General features: G+C 38.0%; 1 protein-coding gene across 4 annotated transcripts in view; it reads right to left on the bottom strand.

Moving 5' to 3' along the window:
• The window catches only part of SLC17A5 (solute carrier family 17 member 5), a 48,032-nt gene that overhangs the window by 13,992 nt on the left and 11,540 nt on the right, over positions 1-22,500 (bottom strand). For all 4 annotated transcript variants that reach the window (XM_059400148.1, XM_059400149.1, XM_059400147.1 and 1 more), the window contains 6 exons: positions 21,117-21,204; positions 19,133-19,219; positions 18,028-18,146; positions 12,944-13,102; positions 8,045-8,177; positions 6,786-6,933 (listed from right to left, as the gene is read on the bottom strand). In XM_059400148.1, the coding sequence (XP_059256131.1) occupies positions 6,786-6,933; positions 8,045-8,177; positions 12,944-13,102; positions 18,028-18,146; positions 19,133-19,219; positions 21,117-21,204 (734 nt within the window). The remainder of the gene's footprint in view (positions 1-6,785; positions 6,934-8,044; positions 8,178-12,943; positions 13,103-18,027; positions 18,147-19,132; positions 19,220-21,116; positions 21,205-22,500) is intronic.

Raw genomic sequence — 22,500 nt, 5'->3', positions numbered from 1 at the left:
AGACAGAGTTCCCAAGTAGGCAGAGAGGCAGGCAGAGAGAGAGGAGGAAGCAGGCTCCCTGCTGAGCAGAGAGCCCGATGTGGGGCTCAATCCCAGGACCTTGAGATCATGACCTGAGCCAAAAGCAGAGGCTTTAACCCACTGAGCCACCCAGGCGCCCCGATCTTGGCTTTCTTGACAACACATTCTTAATTTTCCTTCTATCTTCCCTGTTGCTCCTTTTTAGTTTCCTTTTCTAGTTATTTCCCTCTTTCTTTGTTTGCCAAGATCCAGTCCTGGGATCACTTGTCACTCTCTCCCAAGGCAATTTTTGTCTTTCAATGCTTTAAAATGTGTATTATTATTCCTTAATTTTCATTTCCAATCCAAATGCTGAGATCCAGATCCATAAATCCTACTGCCTTTAACTACTATTTTCTAGATGTTTTCACAAATATCTAAAATTTAACATGTCTGAAATGTTTATTTTCCTCCAAGACTCTTCCTCCTTCAGGTATCCCAGTTCCAATAAGTGGCACATCCATCTATCCAGCTGCAGATACAGAATGCCTAGAAATCATCACGTTTGATCTCTCCTTGCTCTTCAGGTCTAATCTATTGTCAAGTCCCATCTATTGTATGGGTGCCCTTATAGGAAGAATGAGAGACACTGGAGCTCTTTCTCTCTCTGCACACATGTGAGCATGCCTTCAGACACATGAGGGAAGTACCATGGGTGCATATAGCAAAAAGCAGCCCATCTGCAAACCAGATAGTTCTGACAAGAAACTAAACATGCTGGCACCTTGATCTTGGATGTTGAACTGTGAGAAAATAAATTTCTGTTGTTTAAGCTACCTAGTCTGTGGTATTTTGTTCTGGCAGCCTGAGCAGAAAGCCCTATGGGGCTCCATCCCAAGACCCTGCAATCATGACCTGAGCTGAAGGCAGACGGTTAACTGACTGAGCCACTCAGATGCCCCTAAACTTTTTTACTTCTTACTCACCAATAAGTATACTCAATAAGCATTTCCTAGCTTGTAAGTTACAGAAAAATTCTTCCCTCTGTTTTGATTTTTTTTTGACGAAAGACTTTGGTATATTGTAAACAATTCAACATTAGACATTTGGTCTCATGATAAAACCAGAGATTATTCCTTCAACAAATGTTTACTGAGCACCCTCTATGTGCCAGGCATTGTAATAAAACTTTCATGCATGGGGGTGCATGGGTGGTTCAGTGGGTTAAAGCCTCTGCCTTTGGCTCAGGTCATGATCCCAGGGTCCTGGGATGGAGCCCCGCATCCGGCTCTCTGCTCAGCAGGGAGCCTGCTTCCCCCACCCCTCTCTGACAGCCTCTCTGCCTACTTGTGATCTCTCTGTCAAATAAAAAAAAAATTAAAGAAAAAACCCAACAACTTTCATGCATGATCAATTTTGGGATGTGAAATATTACATTCCTAGATAGGATAAGACATATTTAGAGTTTTCTTTTTTTTTAATCACAATAGACTTTTTACATACAGTGTAATATTTTTACTATTCTGATTATCAGATCCTTATACTTTAAAAATGTAATTCACCATTACATTAAAAAAATGAAACATTTTATATTTAAGTGGGATTAATGTAATCTTCTAGTTTAAAAATAAAAATCACATGAAACTATACAAGAGATGTTTGAACTTCAGAATTTAAACACTGCCAAGACTGTAACTAATGGGTTTAATAATTAATCACATCTATTTCTAGTTCTGAAAGTTTAAATTGATTTTAATTATATGAAATACTATGACAATAATTAACTCAAGAAGGTACCACTTTCTCTGTAAAATGGGTGGCTATTTAGTCAGTATATAACCAATTATTGCTCTTACAAATTTCTAATTACCAACAAAAACATTACTGTCTAAGGCAAGTAGTTACCATTGTTAGTTAAATAAACAACTGCCAGATCCAAACCGTATAAAAGAATGACAGGCTCCATAGGCTTATGCAGTTTAACTTTTGTTAGAATTCTAAATTTTGAGGGTTCTTCTATCCCAGGTATGTGATTAGATTAGCAAGGCATAAATCAATGAGATAAAGTAATATGCAGTCACATATTGTTAATGTAGTTAATTCCATGAAAGAATTATGTGAAAGTAAATTGATATATAAAAAGTAAATAAATAACGTAATATCCATAAAGTATGGCTAAATATTAAAATATGTCTATTTAAATTATTTTGGGTATGAAGTAGAGAAGTTGAGAGGATAAAATATCTTTATAAGTAAAATCTTATTTAGATATACTATTTCCTTTTATTCCTAATCTCAGAAAATATTGTATTTCTAACCTCAATCTCAATATTATTGTCAATATAAATTTACATAGTACCCTGTGGAATTCACTACTATGCAGATACTTTTAATATTTATTTATTTATTTATTTATTTATGTAAGCTCTATGTCCTATGTGGTGCTTGAACTCATGACCCCAGGAACAAGAGATCAAGAGTCACATACTCTACTGAGCCAGCCAGGGGCCCCTAGATCCTTTTTAGAGCTATTTAAATACATATAATGTAGCTGATATGTGAACTCAGCTTTAACCCATACATTGCTCTAATTAACAGTTATGATTATGGAAATAAGGAGATAACTAAACAACTAAACTAGAATTAAGAAATAATAACATCATAATAAAAGTAGTGTACATTTAAAGCTGTCATCTTTTGCTATTTTGTGGAGGAAGGCATCCTTACAATTCACTCTAGAGAGATTTACAAGTCTCTGCTGGTACCTTGATAATTCTATGAAGGATTGAAGGATCACTTCAACATCCCAAAGATAAGAAAATAAAAAACAAGGCTTACTATGTGCTATTCAGCATGCAAAAGATGTAAAAGAAATAATTTGATAAAATCACAGACTTTTGTGTTCTATTTTTTTTAAAGATTATCTAAAGATTTTTTTTTAAGATTATTTATTTATTTGACAGAGATCACAAGTGGCAGAGAGGCAGGCAGAGAGAGAAAGGAGGAAGCAGGCTCCCCACTGAGCAGAGAGAAAGGAGGAAGCAGGCTCCTCACTGAGCAGAGAGCCAATTCGGGGCTCAATCCCAGGACCCTAGGATCATGACCTGAGCCGGAGCAGAGGCTTTAACCCACTGAGCCACCCAGGTGCCCCTTTTGAGTTCTATTTGTAAATAAACCTTTGTTTATTTACAAATAAAGTCAATGCTTCGAGTGATTTCTAAGTAGTAACTAACACCTGCTTAGGAGAGGCAATCTAACTTAGTAATGAAGGCATATGATCTCTTGCCAGGGCCTTGGTTTCTAAACACCACTCTTCACCGAAAGGAACCAGCATTCCTAGGAGAAATCACTGATCCCAAGGTATTTCAAGGCAGGGAAGATACAAAATGAATCTGGAACATCTAGTTGTTTCATCAATAAAGTGGTCAAAGACGAAGCAGGGAGCGGGATGGTGAAGGGGTGTGGGGAATGTCGATAGGCTATAGGACCCAGCTCAGAGGGACACCTATAGCTAAATCTGAGATAATGTGAGCATAAAAACAGATACGGACAATAACGGATTATAACTCATCAAATAAATTAGGAATCTTTGAGTCCACGCTGATGATAGATAACAAAGTGGAGGACGAGGGAAAATCTTCCTTACAAAAGAACGCCAACTGATTATATGTGGAGGGAAAGATAGGGTGGAAATACCACGTTTTTGAAGCCACATGGTAAAACTGGTTTGGTGTGGATCAACAATGGGTACTAAATCTAAGCTGGCGAGGAGGGTGATGAGAAGGATGTTTGTATGATCTCCAAGCATCTTTCCAGAGATGCCTTGTTGAAGGGGGAAAAAGTAAGTAGTTATTAGAGAAACTACAACATCTTGACTGGGTGATCAAAATCAGTATTACCAGGGGCTTCTGAATGTGATTCCCTGAGGTCACAGGCCAGTGAATCTGGTCAGGAATACATTATCTGAATCTAATCACTACAAAACATGAGAAAAATCCAGAGTGCAAGCATTCCAGGTATATAGACAGGCATGAGCATAGGGCCAAAGGTGGAAAAGAACGTGTGTGTCTCTTGGGGGATACTTTTTGAGAATAAAGAGTAGTTTAGTTCACCTGGGGCGAAGTACAAATTAGACGAGGCAGGGGAGAGAGAAATAAAATTACAAAGGTAAATTGGGACCATAATGTGGAGGATTTTCCATGTTGGTTGTGGATTCTGTATTTAAATTTAATAGAGAATATAAAAATTGATTTTATTATATAATACTAAAGAAAGAGCATTAAAGAAAAGTGTTGACATATAATGAAATCAATACCTAAATAATTTTTTTTTTTTAAGAATTTATTTATTTATTTGAAAGACAGAGATCACAAGTAGGCAGAAAGGCAGGCAGAGAGAGGAAGGGAAGCAGGTTCCCCGCTGAGCAGAGAGCCTGATGCGGGGCTCGATCCCAGGACCCTGGGATCATGACCTGAGCTGAAGGCAGAGGCTTTAACCCACTGAGCCACCCAGGCGCCCAATACCTAAATAATTTTTAAGAAAGAGTTTTAACATGGTGCTAAATGTGAAAGGCTGTTTTCATTCTTCCATTCATGCCCTTGATTGAGCACTGACCAAGACCCAGCACAGGGCCAGGTTCTGGTATGGCTGGGATCAAAAAGGTGGACTTGGCCCCTGTGCTCTCTGCGCTTATAGTTCCAGAGCTTTTGCTTAGGTTACTTTTTATATCAAATGGTTTCTTGGTCCAGTGCCTAAGTGTTGCTGATTTTCTTCCGTGGTTCCCCACTGTTAAGGGTATATGTAGCACTGAAGTTCCTAATTCCTTGGTATGGTTATATAAATCAACCACTCAACAAGTATGGACTGGGTGTGCCTCTCCTTGTGCAAAAGCTGTGATATGAATGTATAGCCTGTCTTAGTCTGATGAGTTTACATCCAAATTGCGGAGATAAGAAAGAAAGTTGCATTTAAAATAATTACAAATCAAGGTAAGGCAGTGAATATAAACGCATCTAGCATAAAATTATAACTGGAATGCACTGAGAAGAGGAAGAGAAGAAAGTAGGCATTAATGGTCTGTAAAGGCCTAATGAAGAGCTAGGGTGTGAACTGAGAAGGGTGCAGAGGGGTGGAGAGGAAACAGCACTGCCACAGGGGCTGAGAATGAACCTTTAGTAGGCGCGGCAAAGTGGCAGACAGGATTCAGCAGGGAGCTGGGCACACTTATAGTCTGATCTATGGAAACTTCTCTGACTTCTTCTTCTTCTTTTTTAAAGATTTTATTTACTTATTTGACAGAGATCACAAGTAGGCAGAGAGCCAGGCAGAGAGAGGAAGGGAAGCAGGCTCCCTGCTAAGCAGAGAGCCTGATGCGGGGCTCAATCCCAGACCCTGAAAGCATGACCTGAGCTGAAGGCAGAGGCTTTAACCCACTGAGCCACCTAGGTGCCCCAACTTCTCTGACTTCTTACTTAAGGTACTTATTGAAGGGGCGGGAGCCTGAGGATTAATAAGAATCAGAAAATTCTATGGTAGTCAATTTGGGAAAAGAATTTGGGAAAGGGTAAACATGGTACAGGACCACCGATATTTTCTCCAAAAATAAATTCATATCCATTACAAATTAAGCACATCAACATCAAATCTTCTGGGCTAAAATATTTACATGGCCCCTCCTCTACCTAGTCGACTGGCACAAATGAATCCTAGAAGTATGTGGCCCAAAGAATATTTCCAGAGAAGGAGCTGTAAAAAGAATTCTGGACTTAAAGGTAAGAAGTTTAGGTTCAAGTTTGGGCTCTATCATTTATTAGCTATGTGATGTAAGAAAATCACTTAACTGCTCTGAATCTTTAGTTATAAAATGAGTTAAGAATGAGTTAAGAATACATATCTCATTAGGAATGCTTTAAGGATAAAATGAGGTAATGTTTGTGAAAGTGATTTATAAGCTATCAAGTGCTAGACAAATATATTTGCATATAGGTAAGATAATAATTGGACAAATAACTTGGTTTGGTCTTGGGCAATTCATCCATCCAACTAAATGCCCACCATGTGCCAAGCCCATAAGCCTTGGGGATGGTAAGACAGCATCTGCCTTGCGAGTTCCCACTCTAGCTGGGTAGACAGACACAAGTTATCACGTGTTATGTGTAATGTTTTTGTTGGAAACTGTGTATAGAGGTGATGACAGTTAAAATTTTAAATTTAAAAAGAATTTCATGTGTTAATTACTATATAAACTGAAATCTTGTTTAAAAATTTGTTTTTATTCTTTTTTAAAGCCATTTTATTTATTTGAGAGAGAATGAGAATGGAGTGGCGAGCAGGGGAGGGGGCAGGAGAGACTCTTAAGCCAACTCTGTGCTGAGTGCGGAACTGATGTGGGGCTCCATCCCACGACCCGGAGATCACCACCTGAGCCAAAACTGAGTGGATGCTCAACTGATTGTGCCATCCAGATGCCTCTTGTTTAAGAATTTAAAGTCATTCCTAGAGTAGTTAAATTTGTAGAGGAAGAAAGTAGAATGGAGGTTGCCAGGGATGGTGGGGAGGTTAGGAGTGGGGAGTTAGTGTTTAATGGGAACAGTTTCAGCTTGGGAAGATGACAAAGTTCTACTAGAGATGGATGGTGGTGATAGCTGCATTCCGTCTTCACACCTGAATGTAGTTAGCGCCATAGAACTGTACACTTAAATGGTGTATTTCATGTTAAATGTACTTAACCACAATTAAAAAAGAATTTAGGGTCAATCATAGCCAATTTTTATATTAGTACTCACGAAGGAGCAATATCCAGATGGTTGATGCTAAATCCAGAAGAGCAAAAGCCTCCCAGTGTTGTTGATATGGTTAGGAATGCAACGGCCAATGAATAATCACAACCTATAAATCCAGCGGCTACCAGGAATACCGCAGGTCCAATCATTCCTGGAGTTAAAAAGTTATAAACAGAAAAAGAAGCCCCAATATTAATATTTGCTTGGGTTACCTTAATATAGTATAAATCTGAGATTTGACACTACTGCCACCTACTGTAGAAATGCTGTACTGCATAAAAGACTGAACAGTTTTCATGACAAAATGAAAACTGCTGGAAAACACATAGACATAATGCAACTAATGTGAAAATAATGTAAAAGAAAATATCACAATGCAACATTATTAAATCTTCCTTGCCAAGACTCAGCTAAAGTTCTACAAAGAGCAAGAAGAGAATGAAAAATATAGTTCGAGAGAGAAGCTATATTTGGTACAGAATGAGATTCAAAGTTCATATAACCAAAGAAGATAAACTAGATAAATTCTGTTGAATAAAGTTAGAAGAACACTCCATCTAGGTTTTAGCATTAATAGCAATATACATATTTTATTATAGGCAGTTAAGCACAAAATATGTGTAACAGGAAGGGACTTAATGAATGGGTTGCCACTATTTCTCTGTTCTACAGCAGCACCTATCCAATAACTCTCTGTGATGATGGAAATGTTGTATTTGTATGCACTGCAGTCAAGGAACTTATTTTAAAGTTTCAATTAAATATAAATAGCCATATATGGATAGTGGCTACCATATTGGACGGAGCAGGTGAACAGAAGCCAAAAAAGAGAAAATTGGATTGAATCTAATGGGATCTATTTCATTTGCAGGTGAGGAAAAATTCTTGGGAGTTGAAATAAGTAAGTAATAGAACAGGACAGCACCTTCCCAGCAGTAGCTGCTCAGAAGGGGTTTGCAGAATTATCCTGAATAGCGTCCTTTTATAAGGTAATTTCTGAAGTATAGCCATCAGAGACTTCCAGGGTCTCCACTTACCGAAGATCTTAAAAAAAAAAAAAATAAAGCAATTGTCACAGAAAGTTTTAAAACTACCTTTATGAAAGCAGTCTGAAACATATGATTATTATCATATATGTGGACAAAAATATGTGGACATATATGTGGACAAAATAAATGACTAATACCATTTTTATTTTGCCTTGCAATATAAACAGAGTAAATAATGGTAAACTGAAACAAACCTTCATTCAATTCACTTACCTATCAGGCTAAAAACTCTTCTGACACATATTGTTGAAAAATTCCATTTTGCCCTTAAATTGTCAGCAGCTTGACCAGACAGGATCATACATAACCAACAGCCAAAATAAGGCAGTGCAGAGAGTAGCCCATTCTGGAAGGAATAAGAAGATTTAGAATTAATTACGTGGTGGTGGTGGGGTGACGGAGGGGAGGAAGAACTAAAGCAACATACACATACACACACCCACCAGCACTCAAAAAGGAGATTCATAGCAATATCCTGTTGATATTTAAACAGTCCAGTCTGCTCAAAGTAATCTTGCATGTTATTTTGGGACCTGGGGTACAGCTTTAGTAAGAGAGGACAAATCTATTAGCTATAGATTCTCCCTATTGACTAGTTTTTGGTCAGTTTTTACTTATTTGTTTATATTTACATAATACTTATATATTATATATTATATATGTATTATAGCTTTATATTTAAAATTATATGTAATGACTCATTTATATTTTAAAATTTATATTTCTATTTTAAGTGATATAATTTATATTTTATATAAATATAAAGATAGAAAATGTTAAAAATACATTTATAAATTACATAAAATTGCTATATGGTATACATAATTATACATATTTATATTTGTATTTATACAAATTTTTAAAAAGATTTTTTAAAAAGATTTTATTTATTTATTTGACAGACAGAGATCACAAGTAGGCAGAGAGGCAGGCAGAGAAAGGAAGGGAAGCAGGCTCCCTGCTGAGCAGAGAGTTCAATGTGGGGCTTGATCCCATGACCCTGGGATCATGACCTGAGCCAAAGGCAGAGGCTTTAACCCACTGAGCCACCCAGGCACCCCTATACAAATATTTTTATTACAAAGTAACATGCAGATACAGAAAACTACATAATTTCAATGTATTGCTTAATGAATTATTCTAGAATGCACACCATCTAAGTCAAGTGTCCAATGTCCACATGCTTTGAGCAGAGGACACAGGTAGTGAGGTGACAGACCTCTATTTTTCCCTCTTCTTTTCCTTTAAGTTCCCACCTAAAAAAAAAAAAAATAAAAGTACCAGGAGATATGAAACGATTTAACATGGAAATGTGTTATTTGCTTTGTAGGAAATGATCTGACAGTCAGTTTTTTAGGAAATCACAAATTCTATAAAATGAAAAACACATACTTGGAAAAAAAAAGATATTTTCTTCTTCTATTAATTTTTTTCCCAGCATAAACCTGGGGTGCCAATAATAAATGGTCTAATTTTGCTAAGAACAAATGTTTTTATAGTCTGAGAAAGATGGATACACCTTTCAGTATTTTACAACTAAGGTCGTGTTTTACAAAAAAGGTAGAAAGATATTTTATCAGTGGTATTTAAATCTGGTAATAATTCCATTTAAGCATCATGAATGGTACAAACCAAAAAAAAACTGTTGATGTTTTAAATTTAAGAATTTAAGTGTGCTTAAGATTCAGTTTTTTTCATCAGTTTGTGGTCCTCTATATTCAGATGCTGTATGCTTCCAGTTCTACTTCTATAGCTAAGATTTTTGTTTCTTTCTTGTATTGAGCTGAGTAATATCCTCTTAAAAAATTTTTTTAAAATATTTTATTTATTTGACACAGAGAGAGAGAGAGAGAGAGAGAAACAGCGACAGGGGGAACACAAGCACAGGCAGAGGGAGAGGGAGAAGCAGACTTCCTCAGAGCAGGGAGCTGGATGAGGGAGCTCAATCCCAGGACCCTAGGATCATAACCTGAGCCAAAGGCAGACACTTAATGACTGAGCCACCCAGGCGCCCCTCCACTTTAAATTTTATTCTATTTAGATTTCTGCAGAATAGGATCACATCTATCATTATTTGTGGCAGAATCCTACACATGAATAAACTGAAGCAAATAGAGAAGTGAATTTTCTGATATTGGTCTAGTTCTCTCGTGGGATAAGACTGGTAATTCATCAGAGTTACTGAAATTTTCCACTTAAGGTTCAAATGTTAAAAACTCTGCTAACAACCTACAACTACCTTCTGCAAACTACTATAAATCTTCAAAATTGGGTGCCTACATGGCTCAGTCGGTTAAGAGTCTGTCTTCAGCTCATGTCATGATCCCAGGGCCCTGGGATCGACTCCCACATCAGGCTCCCTGTTCAATGAGGAGTCGGCTTCTCCTTCCACCCCACCCTGCCGCCACTCTTGCTTGCTCTCTCTCACACAAATAAATAAAATCTTAAAAAAAAAAAATAGGGACATTAGAATTAGGAAAAATTAAGAAAAAAGGAAAGTGAGGATAACTAATGAAGCTAAACTTCTATGAAAAAGAAAATTTATAACAAAGGATCAAGAGCTTTAAACATTTTAAATTAATGAGATTACAATTTTAAATATAACACTTTTCTTTTTTTTTAAGATTTAATTTATTTATTTGACAGATATGACAAGTAGGCAGAGAAGCAAGCAGAGAGATAGGAGGAAGCAGGCTCCCCGCGGAACAGAGAGCCCGATGCGGGGCCCGATCCCAAGACCCCGGGATCATGACCTGAGCTGAAGGCAGAGGCTTTAACCCACTGAGCCACTCAGGTGCCCCTAAATATAACACTTTTCCAAGGCTTTATTTTGAACAAAGGTTAAAAAGGAATTCAATTTATTTTATTTTAATTTTTTAAAAAGATTTTATTTATTTATTTGACAGCGAGAGAGAGAAATCACAAATAGGCAGAGAGGCAGGCAGGGTTGGGGGTGGGAAGCAGGCTCCCTGCTGAGCAGAGAGCCCGATTCGGGGCTCGATCCCAGGACCCTGAGAACATGACCAGAGTGGAAGGCAGAGGCTTAACCACTGAGCCACCCAGGCGCCCAAAAAAGGAATTCATTTTAAAAAGGGGCTTTTATTCAACTAGAGAATTACTTTAAACTTTTTTTTTTTAAGATTTTATTAATTTATTTGACAAAGAGAGATCGCAGGTAGGCATAAAGGCAGGCAGAGAGAGAGAGGAGAAAGCCGGCTCCCCGTGGAGCAGAGAGCCTCATTCGGGGCTCAATCCCAGGACTCTGAGTTCATGACCTGAGCCAAAGGCAGAGGCTTTAAGCCACTGAGCCACCCAGGTGACCCGAGAATTATTTTAAACTTCATTCACATTTCTTTGAATTTTGAAAGAAAATATCTTTTTGTATAAAAATGGAAGATAAATGATTTTGGCTTACAAATATTTTCTCCTATTTAGTGGATTTTTATTCTTGTGTATGTATGTGTGTGTGTGTGTGTGTATTTTCATTCTTTTTTTTTTTTTTTTTAAAGATTTATTTATTTATTTGACAGAGAGAGATCACGAGCAGACAGAGAGGCAGGCAGAGAGAGAGAGAGAAGGAAGCAGGCTCCCAGCCGAGCAGAGAGCCTGATGCGGGGCTCGATCCCAGGACCCTGGGATCATGACGTGAGCCAAAGGCAGAGGCTTAACCCACTGAGCCACCCAGGCGCCCCAGTATTTTCATTCTTGATAGTGTCCTCTGAGGCACAAAAGTTTTTAATTTTGATGAAATCTAATTTATATATTTTTCCTTTGGTCCCATATGCTTTTGGTATTATATATAAGAAACTGTTGTGAAGGTCACAAAGAAGTATGTATACCTTCTAAGAGTTTTATCGTTTCAGCTGTCACATTTAGGTCTTTGATTTGTCTTTTACTTTGAAGGCAAAACACCACCAACTTTCCTTACAAACTGCTTCTTTCTCTTTAGGTTTTTCCTCAATCTTTAAAAGACAAAACCCAGCCCAGAGATTAGGATAGAAACTGCAATTCTTTTTTTTTTTTTGAAACTGCCTCAATTCTATGGGTTCAAAAGAACTGGCAGTTTCAGGAGGTTTTTCTTTAAGATTTTTTTAAAAAATGATTTTATTTATTTATTTGACAGACAGAGATCACAAGTAGGCAGAGAGGCAGGCAGAGAGGCAGGGGAGGGAGGCTCCCGGCTGAGCAGAAGCCTGATTCGGAGCTTGGTCCCAGCACCCTGGGATCATGACCTGAGCCGAAGGCAGAGGCTTTAAGCCACTGAACCACCAGGTACCCCCTTTTAAAAAGATTTTATTTATTTATTTGAGACAGAGAGTTGGGGGGCACACAAGCGAGGAGGAGGGTCAGGGGCAGAGGGGGAAGCAGACTCCCTACTGAGCAGGGAGCCCAATGCAGGATTTGATCCCAGGACCCTGGGGTCATGACCTGAGCTGAAGGCAGACCCCTAACAGAGTGAGCCACCCAGGCATCCCAGGAAGGCCCTTCTTACACAGCTTTGCAGTTACAGCCTGCCAGAGCATGAATAATGCCTCAGAGCAACCTCTGCCCAGGAAACTCATGGCTCCCAAGTTCTCTCAGCTGCCAGCAGAGCGCCGCCACCCGCCCTTGGAGAAGTGATGATGGGTATGCTTGAATTTGTCATCTGATATCCTAAGACCTTTATGGTTAAGGGGGATACCTACTAGGGACTCCTAAGACCTTTATGGTTAAGGGGATACCTGCCAAAAGATGCCTTGAATCAAGAACACACATTGAACAAAGAAGGTACAACTGTGAAGCAAAAAGAGCAGTCTCTAGATTCAGTAGGTGAGTGTAAAATGGAAGATACAAAATAGCTGGCTTTTATATGGGCAAAAACAAATTCTGTGTGCAGTTTAAAACTGTATTTTTGGGCTCAATTGTTAAACGTCTGCCTTAGGCTCAGGTCATGATCCTGGAGTCCTGGGATTGAGCCCCACATCAGGCTCTGGGCTCGGCGAGGAGTCTGCTTCTCCCTCTCCCACTCCCCCTGCTTCTATTCCCTCTCTCACTTTCTCTGTCAAATAAATTAATAAAATCTTTTAAAAAAAGTATTCTTTATATCAGAAAGAGATCATTACTTCTTCTTACCTCTTGAACATTGAACCTTAGGATCTCCTTCATGTAAGTAGGCAATAACGTCAATAAAGTATAAAAGGTCCAATTGTAAGAAAAATGTGCAACTACAATAGCCCAAAGAGGCGATGATCTTAGCATGGATGTCCATGGCACTGACTTCTGTGAAGAAAGCTGAAAAAAATAACAGGCACTATTAGTATATGTTATGTTTAATATGCATACTTTATCAGCCAAAATTCCATCTGGAACACATTACCAGCCTTGATTAGTAAGTTCCAGAAGCTTTTCTTGGAGGGGGTAAAGATTTATTTATTTTAGAGAGAGAGAGAGAGAGCACAAGAAGGAGGACGGGGAGAGATTGAGACAGAGAAGCAGACATCTAGCCTGATGCGGGGAAGATCTTACAACCCTGAGATCATGACCTGAGCTGAAATTAAGACTTGGACACTTAACTGACTGAGTCACCCAGATGACCCAGTAAATTCCAGAGTTTTATACCAGCTCTTTCAAAATATTAAACAGCAATAGAGCTGTCCATGATTCAGGTTGAAAGAAAAAACAGGAATGTAATCTTATAACTATTTATGAATGTCAGAATTCACTTGCAGTATTAATTTCTCCATCTATAAAATAGAGAATAGTTTCATAATAAAATTCAGAGGTTGACATAAGGACAAAGGAATGAGACTGCAAGTCCTATTAGAATTCCTATTTCACCATCCAATCTTTACTCAATTCCAATGTCTTATAAGAAGGTCGCAATAGAATGTTTGTTTAAGCGGCATCTGGAGAAATGGTCTTTGAAGTAGGGTGTAAGCACCCGAGGGGGATGTAAGATGACCCCTTGCTGTATGGAAGAACATTTCAGAACTTTTTTTTTTTTTTAAGATTTTCTTTATTTGTCAGAGAGAGAGACAGCACAACGGCAGGCAGAGAGAAGAGGTTCCCCGCTGAGCAAGGAGCCTGATGGGGCACTAGATCCCAGGATCCTAGGATCATGACCTGAGCTGAAGGCATCCCCATTTTAGAACATCTATCTATACTCACTTTTATTCTAAAGAAGAGAAACTAAACACCATTAATATTTAATAACTAGGTTGGCCCTGGAGTATGTCACATGTCATATACTGTATCATCTCCCCGGTTCAAAGGGGTTGATGGTGTCCTCACTTGTCGGCTTGCCCTCACAACTACAACACAGTACAGTTTACCCCCACCTTTTTAAGTGGGTTTATGGATTTTTTTTAACCAGTTTTAATGAAAACAAATCTACAAAACTGACACTGTCTTCAAAAGATTCTAACAGGGACGCCTGGGTGGCTCAGTTGGTTGGACGACTGCCTTCGGCTCAGGTCATGGTCCTGGAGTCCTGGGATCGAGTCCCACATCAGGCTCCCAGCTCCACGGGGAGTCTGCTTCTCCCTCTGACCTTCTCCTCGCTCATGCTCTCTCTCACTGTCTCTCTCTCAAATAAATAAAATCTTTAAAAAAAAAAAAGATTCTAACAGAAAGTCATGGAAGAGAATTCTAATAACATAGGCTCACAGGAACACTAAGACAACAGCAGAACTGACACTTGTCCTCTTCAGTCCTTTGTCAGCTGCCGCACGCAGCAAAGTCACAGTAGGCTCACCAGATACAACACAGTCAACACTGCTCCCATTAAACATTATTATTACCAATTTTTAAGTAATAAAAAGTTTTTCCCATTGAAATTCCAAATTCATGTACACAGTTTATTTTATTTTATTCACTCTTCAAAGAGTCTATTTTTAGACATGTTTTATAATACATTTAAGTACAGTAGTACCTATAGATAACCATGAATAAATATACGTATATTGAGTGTTAACCCCCACCTTTTTAGTGATGCATGGTTAAGAAACATGAATCCAGTGGCCTGGAGCATCATATTATTACATTTCCTATACACTAAAGCTCTGTGGTTTCCTTCTCAAAAGCTAATACAGCAATCTATGTTTCTGCCTCCAGGGTTCACGATTATTTTAAAGAGAGGAAGAACTATTATTAATCTTCTTGTGCCTTTTTTTCCCTAGGGACTTTTTTTTTTTTTTTAAAGATTTTATTTATTTATTTGACAGAGAGAAATTACAAGTACACTGAGAGGCAGGCAGAGAGAGAGAGAGAGAAGGAAGCAGGCTCCCTGCTAAGCAGAGAGCCCGATGCGGGACTCGATCCCAGGACCCTGAGATCATGACCTGAGCCGAAGGCAGTGGCTTAACCCACTGAGCCACCCAGGCGCCCTCCCTAGGGACTTTTTATCTGACTTGGTAGATACACTCTTGTGTTTTTCACTCTGTATCAAAGATGTAGGTGATTTGGGGGAAGAGGAGGAGAGGGAACTTTTATTTTGATACAGTAGCATATATCATATTGAAATTATGTGCACACATGTCTGTCTCTCTCTGGAGATCACAGGTACCCCAGGAACCATGCCTTGTTCATTTTCTTTCTTTCTTTTTTTTTTTTTAAGATTTTATTTATTTCTTTGACACAGAGAGAGACACACACAGCCAGAGAGGGAACACAAGCAGGGGGAGTGGGAGAGGGGGAAGCAGGCTTCCCACAGAGCAGGGAGCCGGATATGGGGCTCAATCCCAGGACTATGGGATCATGACCAGAGCTGAAGGCAGATACTTAACGACTAAGCCACTCAGCCACTCAGGATCATGACCAGAGCTGAAGGCAGATACTTAACGACTAAGCCACTCAGGCACCCCTCATTTTCTTTCTTGTATTAATTTTTAACTCCTCAGTACCTGACAAAGAACCTAGGACATGGTAATTCTCAAAAAAAAAAAATGTTTAAAGAATGAATGAAGTTCAGCAGATGCTGCACATTTCTTAGATTTTAGATTCTTAGATTCTTAAGATTTCGGTGGAGCTTCATGTAACACATCATTATTTTATGACTTTTTTTTTTTTAAGTAAATTCTCTGCCCTATGTGGGCTCAAACTCACAGCCCTGAGATCAAGAGTCTCATACTCTACCAACTGAGCCAGCCAGGCACCTTTATCTTATGACATTTTTAATCACAACATCATCTGGCTTAAGAATGCAGTTTGGAATTCTATGAAACATAATCCTCCTAACTCCTTTAGCTTCTGAGTATTCCATTTTCTGAAGTATATGGACAAACAAATTAACCTTAAGTTTGGATAAGGGATAGCTTTAGATACATATCGAGGTAGAGAAAGCAAGCTTTTTAAAAAATCTAAATAAACTGGATCTTCTGGGTGCCGCAGTGTGTTAAAGCCTCTGCCTTCGACTCAGGTCATGATCCCAGGGTCCTGGGATTGAGCCCCGCAGTGCGGAGCCTGTTTCCCCCTCCTCTCTCTCTTCCAGCCTCTCTGCCTACTTGTGATCTCTGTCTGTCAAATAAATAAATAAAAAAATTTAAAAAAATCTAAATAAACTAAAAGGTTTCCTAAGTCCATAAAAATAGTGATAGAAATGAAGTAATGAAATAAATAAGCTGTTACCATCAATGCTGAGAAAATGTGACAAGACGTATCAAGTTTTATATGGCAAGATCTCACAATGCATTACATTATTTTTATCTGTCCCTTAGGGGTAAAGTCGGTCACTCATTTGATCAACATCACAGAGGATACCAAGTGAATAAAGCAACTTTATACTATATTGTGATTTTTTTTCTGAGTTTTTGCCAACCTGAAGACCAAGAGGTGCTATATTCCTTAAAGTTCAGCAGCTTGTAGAGACATTTGTAGAAAAATTTAAAAACTTAGAAAGAAAGGTGAATGAGTCAATATTTAATTGCTGCCTGGTTACACTATATATAAAAACTGAAAATATCAATAATAACAACTTAATGGGTAAGAAAAGTTTTTTTTTTTAAGATTTTATTTATTTATTTGACAGAGAGAGAGAGAGAGAGAGAGACATCACAAGTAGGCAGAGAGGCAGGCAGAGAGAGCGGGAAGCAGGTTCCCTGTAGAGCAGAGAGCCCGATGCGGGGCTCGATCCCTCAACCCCGAGATCATGGCCTGAGCCGAAGGCAGAGACTTAACCCACTGAGCCACCCAGGTGCCCCAAGAAAAGTTTTAATATAAAATATTTTGTTCTTAAACGAATAAAGTCACAATAAAGGCATTAAAATGCTAAAGAAGACTGAATACATTTTAATTTTTCCTGATTTTTTATGTTCTTTTATTCCCTCCAAAGACAAATATTTTATTTCCATGACTTGAAGACTTACTGTATTAAATTATGACAGATTTTTATTTCTGATATACTATTGTGCTTGATTAAGTGATAAAAATCTAGCTTTAATAACATATAATTCTTTTCCAAGGATCTACACTAGAGGAGCAAACAGGTAAGTATATATCATACTGTATGTCATAACAAATGTGCTGTTTTCCTTATTATATCACACTCATTTAAAATATAGATAAGGGGTTGGAAGAGGGGAGAAAAGAAAAGAGAAAAATAAATAAAATGCAGATAAAAAACACTGGTTTTCTAATAACTAACATTCTATTTTCTATTAATTAAGAAGACAAACTCAAGACGCACAGATAATCATTATTCTAGAAGGTTTAGAGCAACTTATGGGACACCTGGCAGGCTCAGTTCGTAGAGCATGCAACCCTTGACCTCAGGGTGTGGGTTTGAGTCCCACACTGGATGTAGAGATTACTTAAAAAAAAGAAATTGAAGTGACTTATAAAAGTAATCTTTCATGAACTTAATCTTAAAAGATTGAAATTTCTCAAATAAAACAAACCAATACTTCATCTATTTCATTTGCCTGGTCTCTACTTTGCCCAGAACATGCACAATAGAAATATCTGTTTAAAAATTGGTACCTCACTTCTGAAGAAAAAAAAAGTTCTGAAATTGTTTTAAAACATGCCAAAATAGGGCACCTGGGTGGCTCAGCTGGTTAAGTGTCTGCCTTCGGCTCAGGTCATGATCCCAGAGTCCTCCATTGGGTTCCCTCCTCTGCAGGGAGTCTGCTTATCTCTCTGCCTCTCATCCAGCTTGTGCTCTCTCTCTGTCTCCCAAATAAATAAATAAAACAAACAAAAAAATGTGCCAGAGTCCATACCTGATTTTTTAATGATGAAAGAATATATTCTTTTTCATGGCGGGAGATGGTCTTGTGAGTTTCTGGCGTTTCGCTAACGAAAAAGATCCATAAAATAAACCAAACGATGCCAACTATACCTGAAAACGGAAAATAAGTTAAATAAAATTAGAATGCACCAACATCAATTTTTACATGTCTTGAAAAAATTATGTAATCATTAATTATCAAAGTAAAACTGGTTTCAGCTTGGTGTTGATTTCAAGTTCCACTCATAATTTCCTAATGGGATACTTGCTATTTGTATTATTTCCTATAAGTTTTGAATAGAAGAACTTTAAGCACATGACTCTGCTTATCAGAGTCTACCAGACAAACATTTTGAAAAATAAATTTTCACAATCTATTATTTCTACATATACCTGTTTTCACTCATTGATTTGTTTTTTGTTTAAAATACAGATGTATTTTCTGCATGAAATGTCTACATGGCAATCTAATTTATTAAAAACATGTAGCATCCTGCTAATGAGATTGCGAAATGAAAGGCCCCGAGACTGAATAAAAAGAGAAAAAATTAAAGCTATTAAGTGAGGGCATCCTACTTTGCTTGAGAAAAAATATTTTCAAAATATAAATTTTTTTTTTTTAAAGATTTTATTTATTTGACAGAGAGAGAAATCACAAGTAGGCAGAGAGAGAGAGAGAAGCAGGCTCCCGCTGAGCAAAGAGCCCGATGCGGGGCTCGATCCCAGGACACTGAGATCATGACCTGAGCCGAAGGCAGCGGCTTAATCCACTGAGCCACCCAGGCGCCCCCAAAATATAAATTTTTATAATAACCAATACTGTAGTTTTTGGTAGTGAGTATAGCATTAAAGTCTTGGATTCAACAGCAGCTTCTATTGAGAAATATTCCAAAATTAGTATCACATCATAAGTCAACTAGATCATTTTAAGCAAATAAATTTAAAAAACAGATTTTCATTAAGTATTTCAGAACTTTGTGGTTTAGGAGTTGGTAACTTAGTGAGTTGGAATATATATTTTTAACCAGTTATTAGACTATTAATATATTTTGGATTTGTTACATTATGATTTAAGTTAAATTTTTGAGTAAACTTACCAAAAAGGTAGAAGACGTAAGTCCAATTCATATAGAAACAAATTATTCCAGAAAGAGGAAGAGAAATTACTGTCCCAAGCTGTGCTCCTAGAAAACAATAAAGACTTGGTAAACTCTGTAGAGAGATGAATGAGGGGACTGGTCTACTGCTTAAGGAAGAGGGTAACAGATTTTCTCAAGGAATCATTTACTACAAAACCCACAATATGTAAGACATACACATTAATTTGTAATTACATTAGTTACAACTATGTAGCTATTGATGAATTAGAATGCATCAATCAGTATAGGACCCATTATAACATGAGCTAGTCAATGCCCCATTACTAGTAACTGAAATGAAATGCAAGTGTTTGGGGAAAGGTTCAAAGATGGTCTCTAAGGCTGATAAACATAATGTACTGCAGTACAGCTGAGGAAATAAGAATGAAGCTTTTAGTAATCTAAGTTGCCCAAAATATATTACAAAGAATTGTTTCAGATAAATAAATAATGAAATTCATTTTAATCACCAAATAGAAGACAGCTTAGTAGAGAGAGTGGCAGTTAAAATAATGAGATGTTTTTTCTGATGTCAAGTTTTAGAGGAAAGAAAAATAAACAAGTAATTATTATGGGTTAGAAAGGTTAAGTGTCACAGAACAGTGTGGAAGTTCAAATATGGGACAGATGACCTTTGACTCCCAGAGGTCAGTAAAAGATATAAGAGGCAGCAATAGACTTTGAAAGATGGGTAAGGTTTTTGTCCCATAGAAACAAGGTTAGGAAGAAGATAGAGAGGCAGATGTAACAGGACGAGTAAAGGAGTAAAGTAGGGAAACAGAGTGGGTTTGGGAACTTTGCTTGGGAGAAGGAAAGGAAGAGAGGATAAAGGCTGGAAAACTATGTTGGATAGTAACTGAATATCTACTCTACTTCAGGCACTGTGCGCTAGGGATTAGGCTAGCTGCAGCGAAGTAGTGAAGACTAAAGAATCTTGACCCCAGTTGGATCGTAGACCTCACTCAATACATAAGGAGGAAGCATAGGTAGTACCAGCTCATGAACTTATATCGGATTTCTCATGTTGATCTTTACATAGCTGTAAGAACCACCTTCTTAAAATGTGAATTGGATCATGTCTCTCTTTTGATTAGACACCTCTGATGTCTCCCCATTGTATTTTGGAGAAAAAAACCCACAACAACTAAATTTCTTCCCGTGGCCTGTAAAGCCCGATATAATCTGGCTCTTGTCTATTTCTCCAACTTCATCTTATTCCATTCTCCCCTTTATTCATTAAGTTCTAGCCACCCACTGTGGTTTTTCATTTCTTTGAACTCTTATGTTATTTCCTGCCTGAGAGCCCTTGTACATGCTGTTCTGGTTGGCTGGAATGCTCCTCCTGCTCTTTGCATGGCTGGTTCTTAGCCTGCAGATTTTAACTTCAAGGTGACACCAGAGAGGTCTTTCTCAACCACTGTATTTAAAAGCAGACCGGTCCAAAATTTTTCATTCAGTGTGTGATCTAGTAAAATTATAATTCACATACAAAGCTCACGCTATCTTACCCATTGATTAAAATGACAGCAAATAAATGCACAGAAAAAAGATGTATGAAGAGGGGCTAAGAGTTATGACATGCTCATTAGACAATCAGATTAGATAGCACAATTTAAGGACAAAAGGGTTTAACTTTCCAGCTATTGGAACTTAAAAAAAAAACCAAAACCATAGCATTCTTTATATAAACATCTGAACAAGCAACATGTTTTGAAATAAATGATGGCAGATGGAGATAATGACATTAGTCAATGAAGCCACATTGCTATATGTTGCTGGGCCAAAGAGAAAAATTATTAATAAAATTATACTTCCAAAATTTTATTTTTCACCCAAAGGAGTATTCTGACATCGTTTGGGTGAGAACACATCTCTTTTTTATCCAAGGTTGATATATACATAACAGATTATAGCAAAGTTTTTACGAGAATAGTTATCTCACCTGCATATGAAATGCTAAGAAGCTTGCTTCTTTCAAGAGGGGGAGCCCAAGAAGACCACATGGCATGCATAGCTGGAAATGTAACACCCTGAGGAGGGGAAAAAGATATTTCCACTGAAATACAAGATAGTTTTGTTAATGTTTTAAATCCAGTTGAGTCTTTTGTTGTAAGAGAGATTTCTGCATAAGAACCACACTAGAATTGGGTTCCGCGAGGTGAGATATTTCCACAGTGTTGACTGAAATTACCATATAGTGAAGTACTTCCAAAATCTGAACAAAGATTTGTGGATTCTGTCAAGTGGCTTGAGGACTACAAGATAAGGATTTATAATAAATCTAAAAGAATACACTGCATGATGATGTAAAGGAATCCCTCTCAAGGCCAATTTTACTCATTCACTCTATTACTGGCCTGAATGAAATGGGAATATTACTACCAAAATATTACTTTTAAAAAATGCTGAGCTAATACTTTGGGATACTGGAAGAAAATTCAAATTGACCTTAATCAGTAAGAAAAATTGTCCTATAAAAAATCCCGATGGGGGCGCCTGGGTGGCTCAGTGGGTTAAGCCGCTGCCTTCGGCTCGGGTCATGATCCCAGGGTCCTGGGATCGAGTCCTACATCGGGCTCTCTGTTCAGCGGGGAGCCTGCTTCCCTCTTTCTCTCTCTCTGCCTGCCTCTCTGTCTACTTGTGATCTCTCTCTGTAAAGTAAATAAATAAAATCTTTAAAAAAAAAATCCCGATGAATTCAATTAGAGTGCATATAGTTTTTTTTTTCTTTTCTTCTTGGTGATAACTGGCTTAGTAAATGCCAGTTGCTGATATGAAGTGGCAGTGGAATGGTGGAGGCAGGAGGGGCACAGAGACTTGGGACAGGAGGAGCTGCTGGAGGAGAGGTGGGAAGGAAGAGATTTTGGTGGATTCAAAGCTGTGGATTCACAGCGTCTTTGGTCACTCACTAACTGTGCAGTCTAACAAAGATTAGTTAACCTCCTTGAACTTCAGTTTCTTTATCTGTAAAGCAAAGATAATACTCCCTATCTCACATGATTGTTGTAAAGCTAAAGGGTAGCTAGTGCTATTATTATTAACAGAGACAAGAATAAAAGCTTTAACACTTTGTACTTTCTGCTGATTCCTTTAAAAACAAAACCAAACAAAACAAAAAAGAAGAATGAAAGACAGAAATACCAGTGGAAGGCAAAAATGATTTAGGCAGGGGCGCCTGAGTGGCTCAGTCAGTTAAGCGTCTGACTCTTCATTTTGGCTCAGGTCACAATCTCAGGGTCATGAGACGGAGCCCTGCACTAAACTCTACACTCAGTGGGGAGTTGACTAGAGATTCTCTCTCTGTCTCTGCCCCTCCTGCTTGTGCT

Source organism: Mustela nigripes, chromosome 5, assembly GCF_022355385.1.
Source record: "Mustela nigripes isolate SB6536 chromosome 5, MUSNIG.SB6536, whole genome shotgun sequence".
Classification (NCBI taxonomy): domain Eukaryota; kingdom Metazoa; phylum Chordata; class Mammalia; order Carnivora; family Mustelidae; genus Mustela; species Mustela nigripes.
Note: the sequence above shows the minus strand (reverse complement) of the source record. Positions and strands in the feature narration are given on the sequence as shown.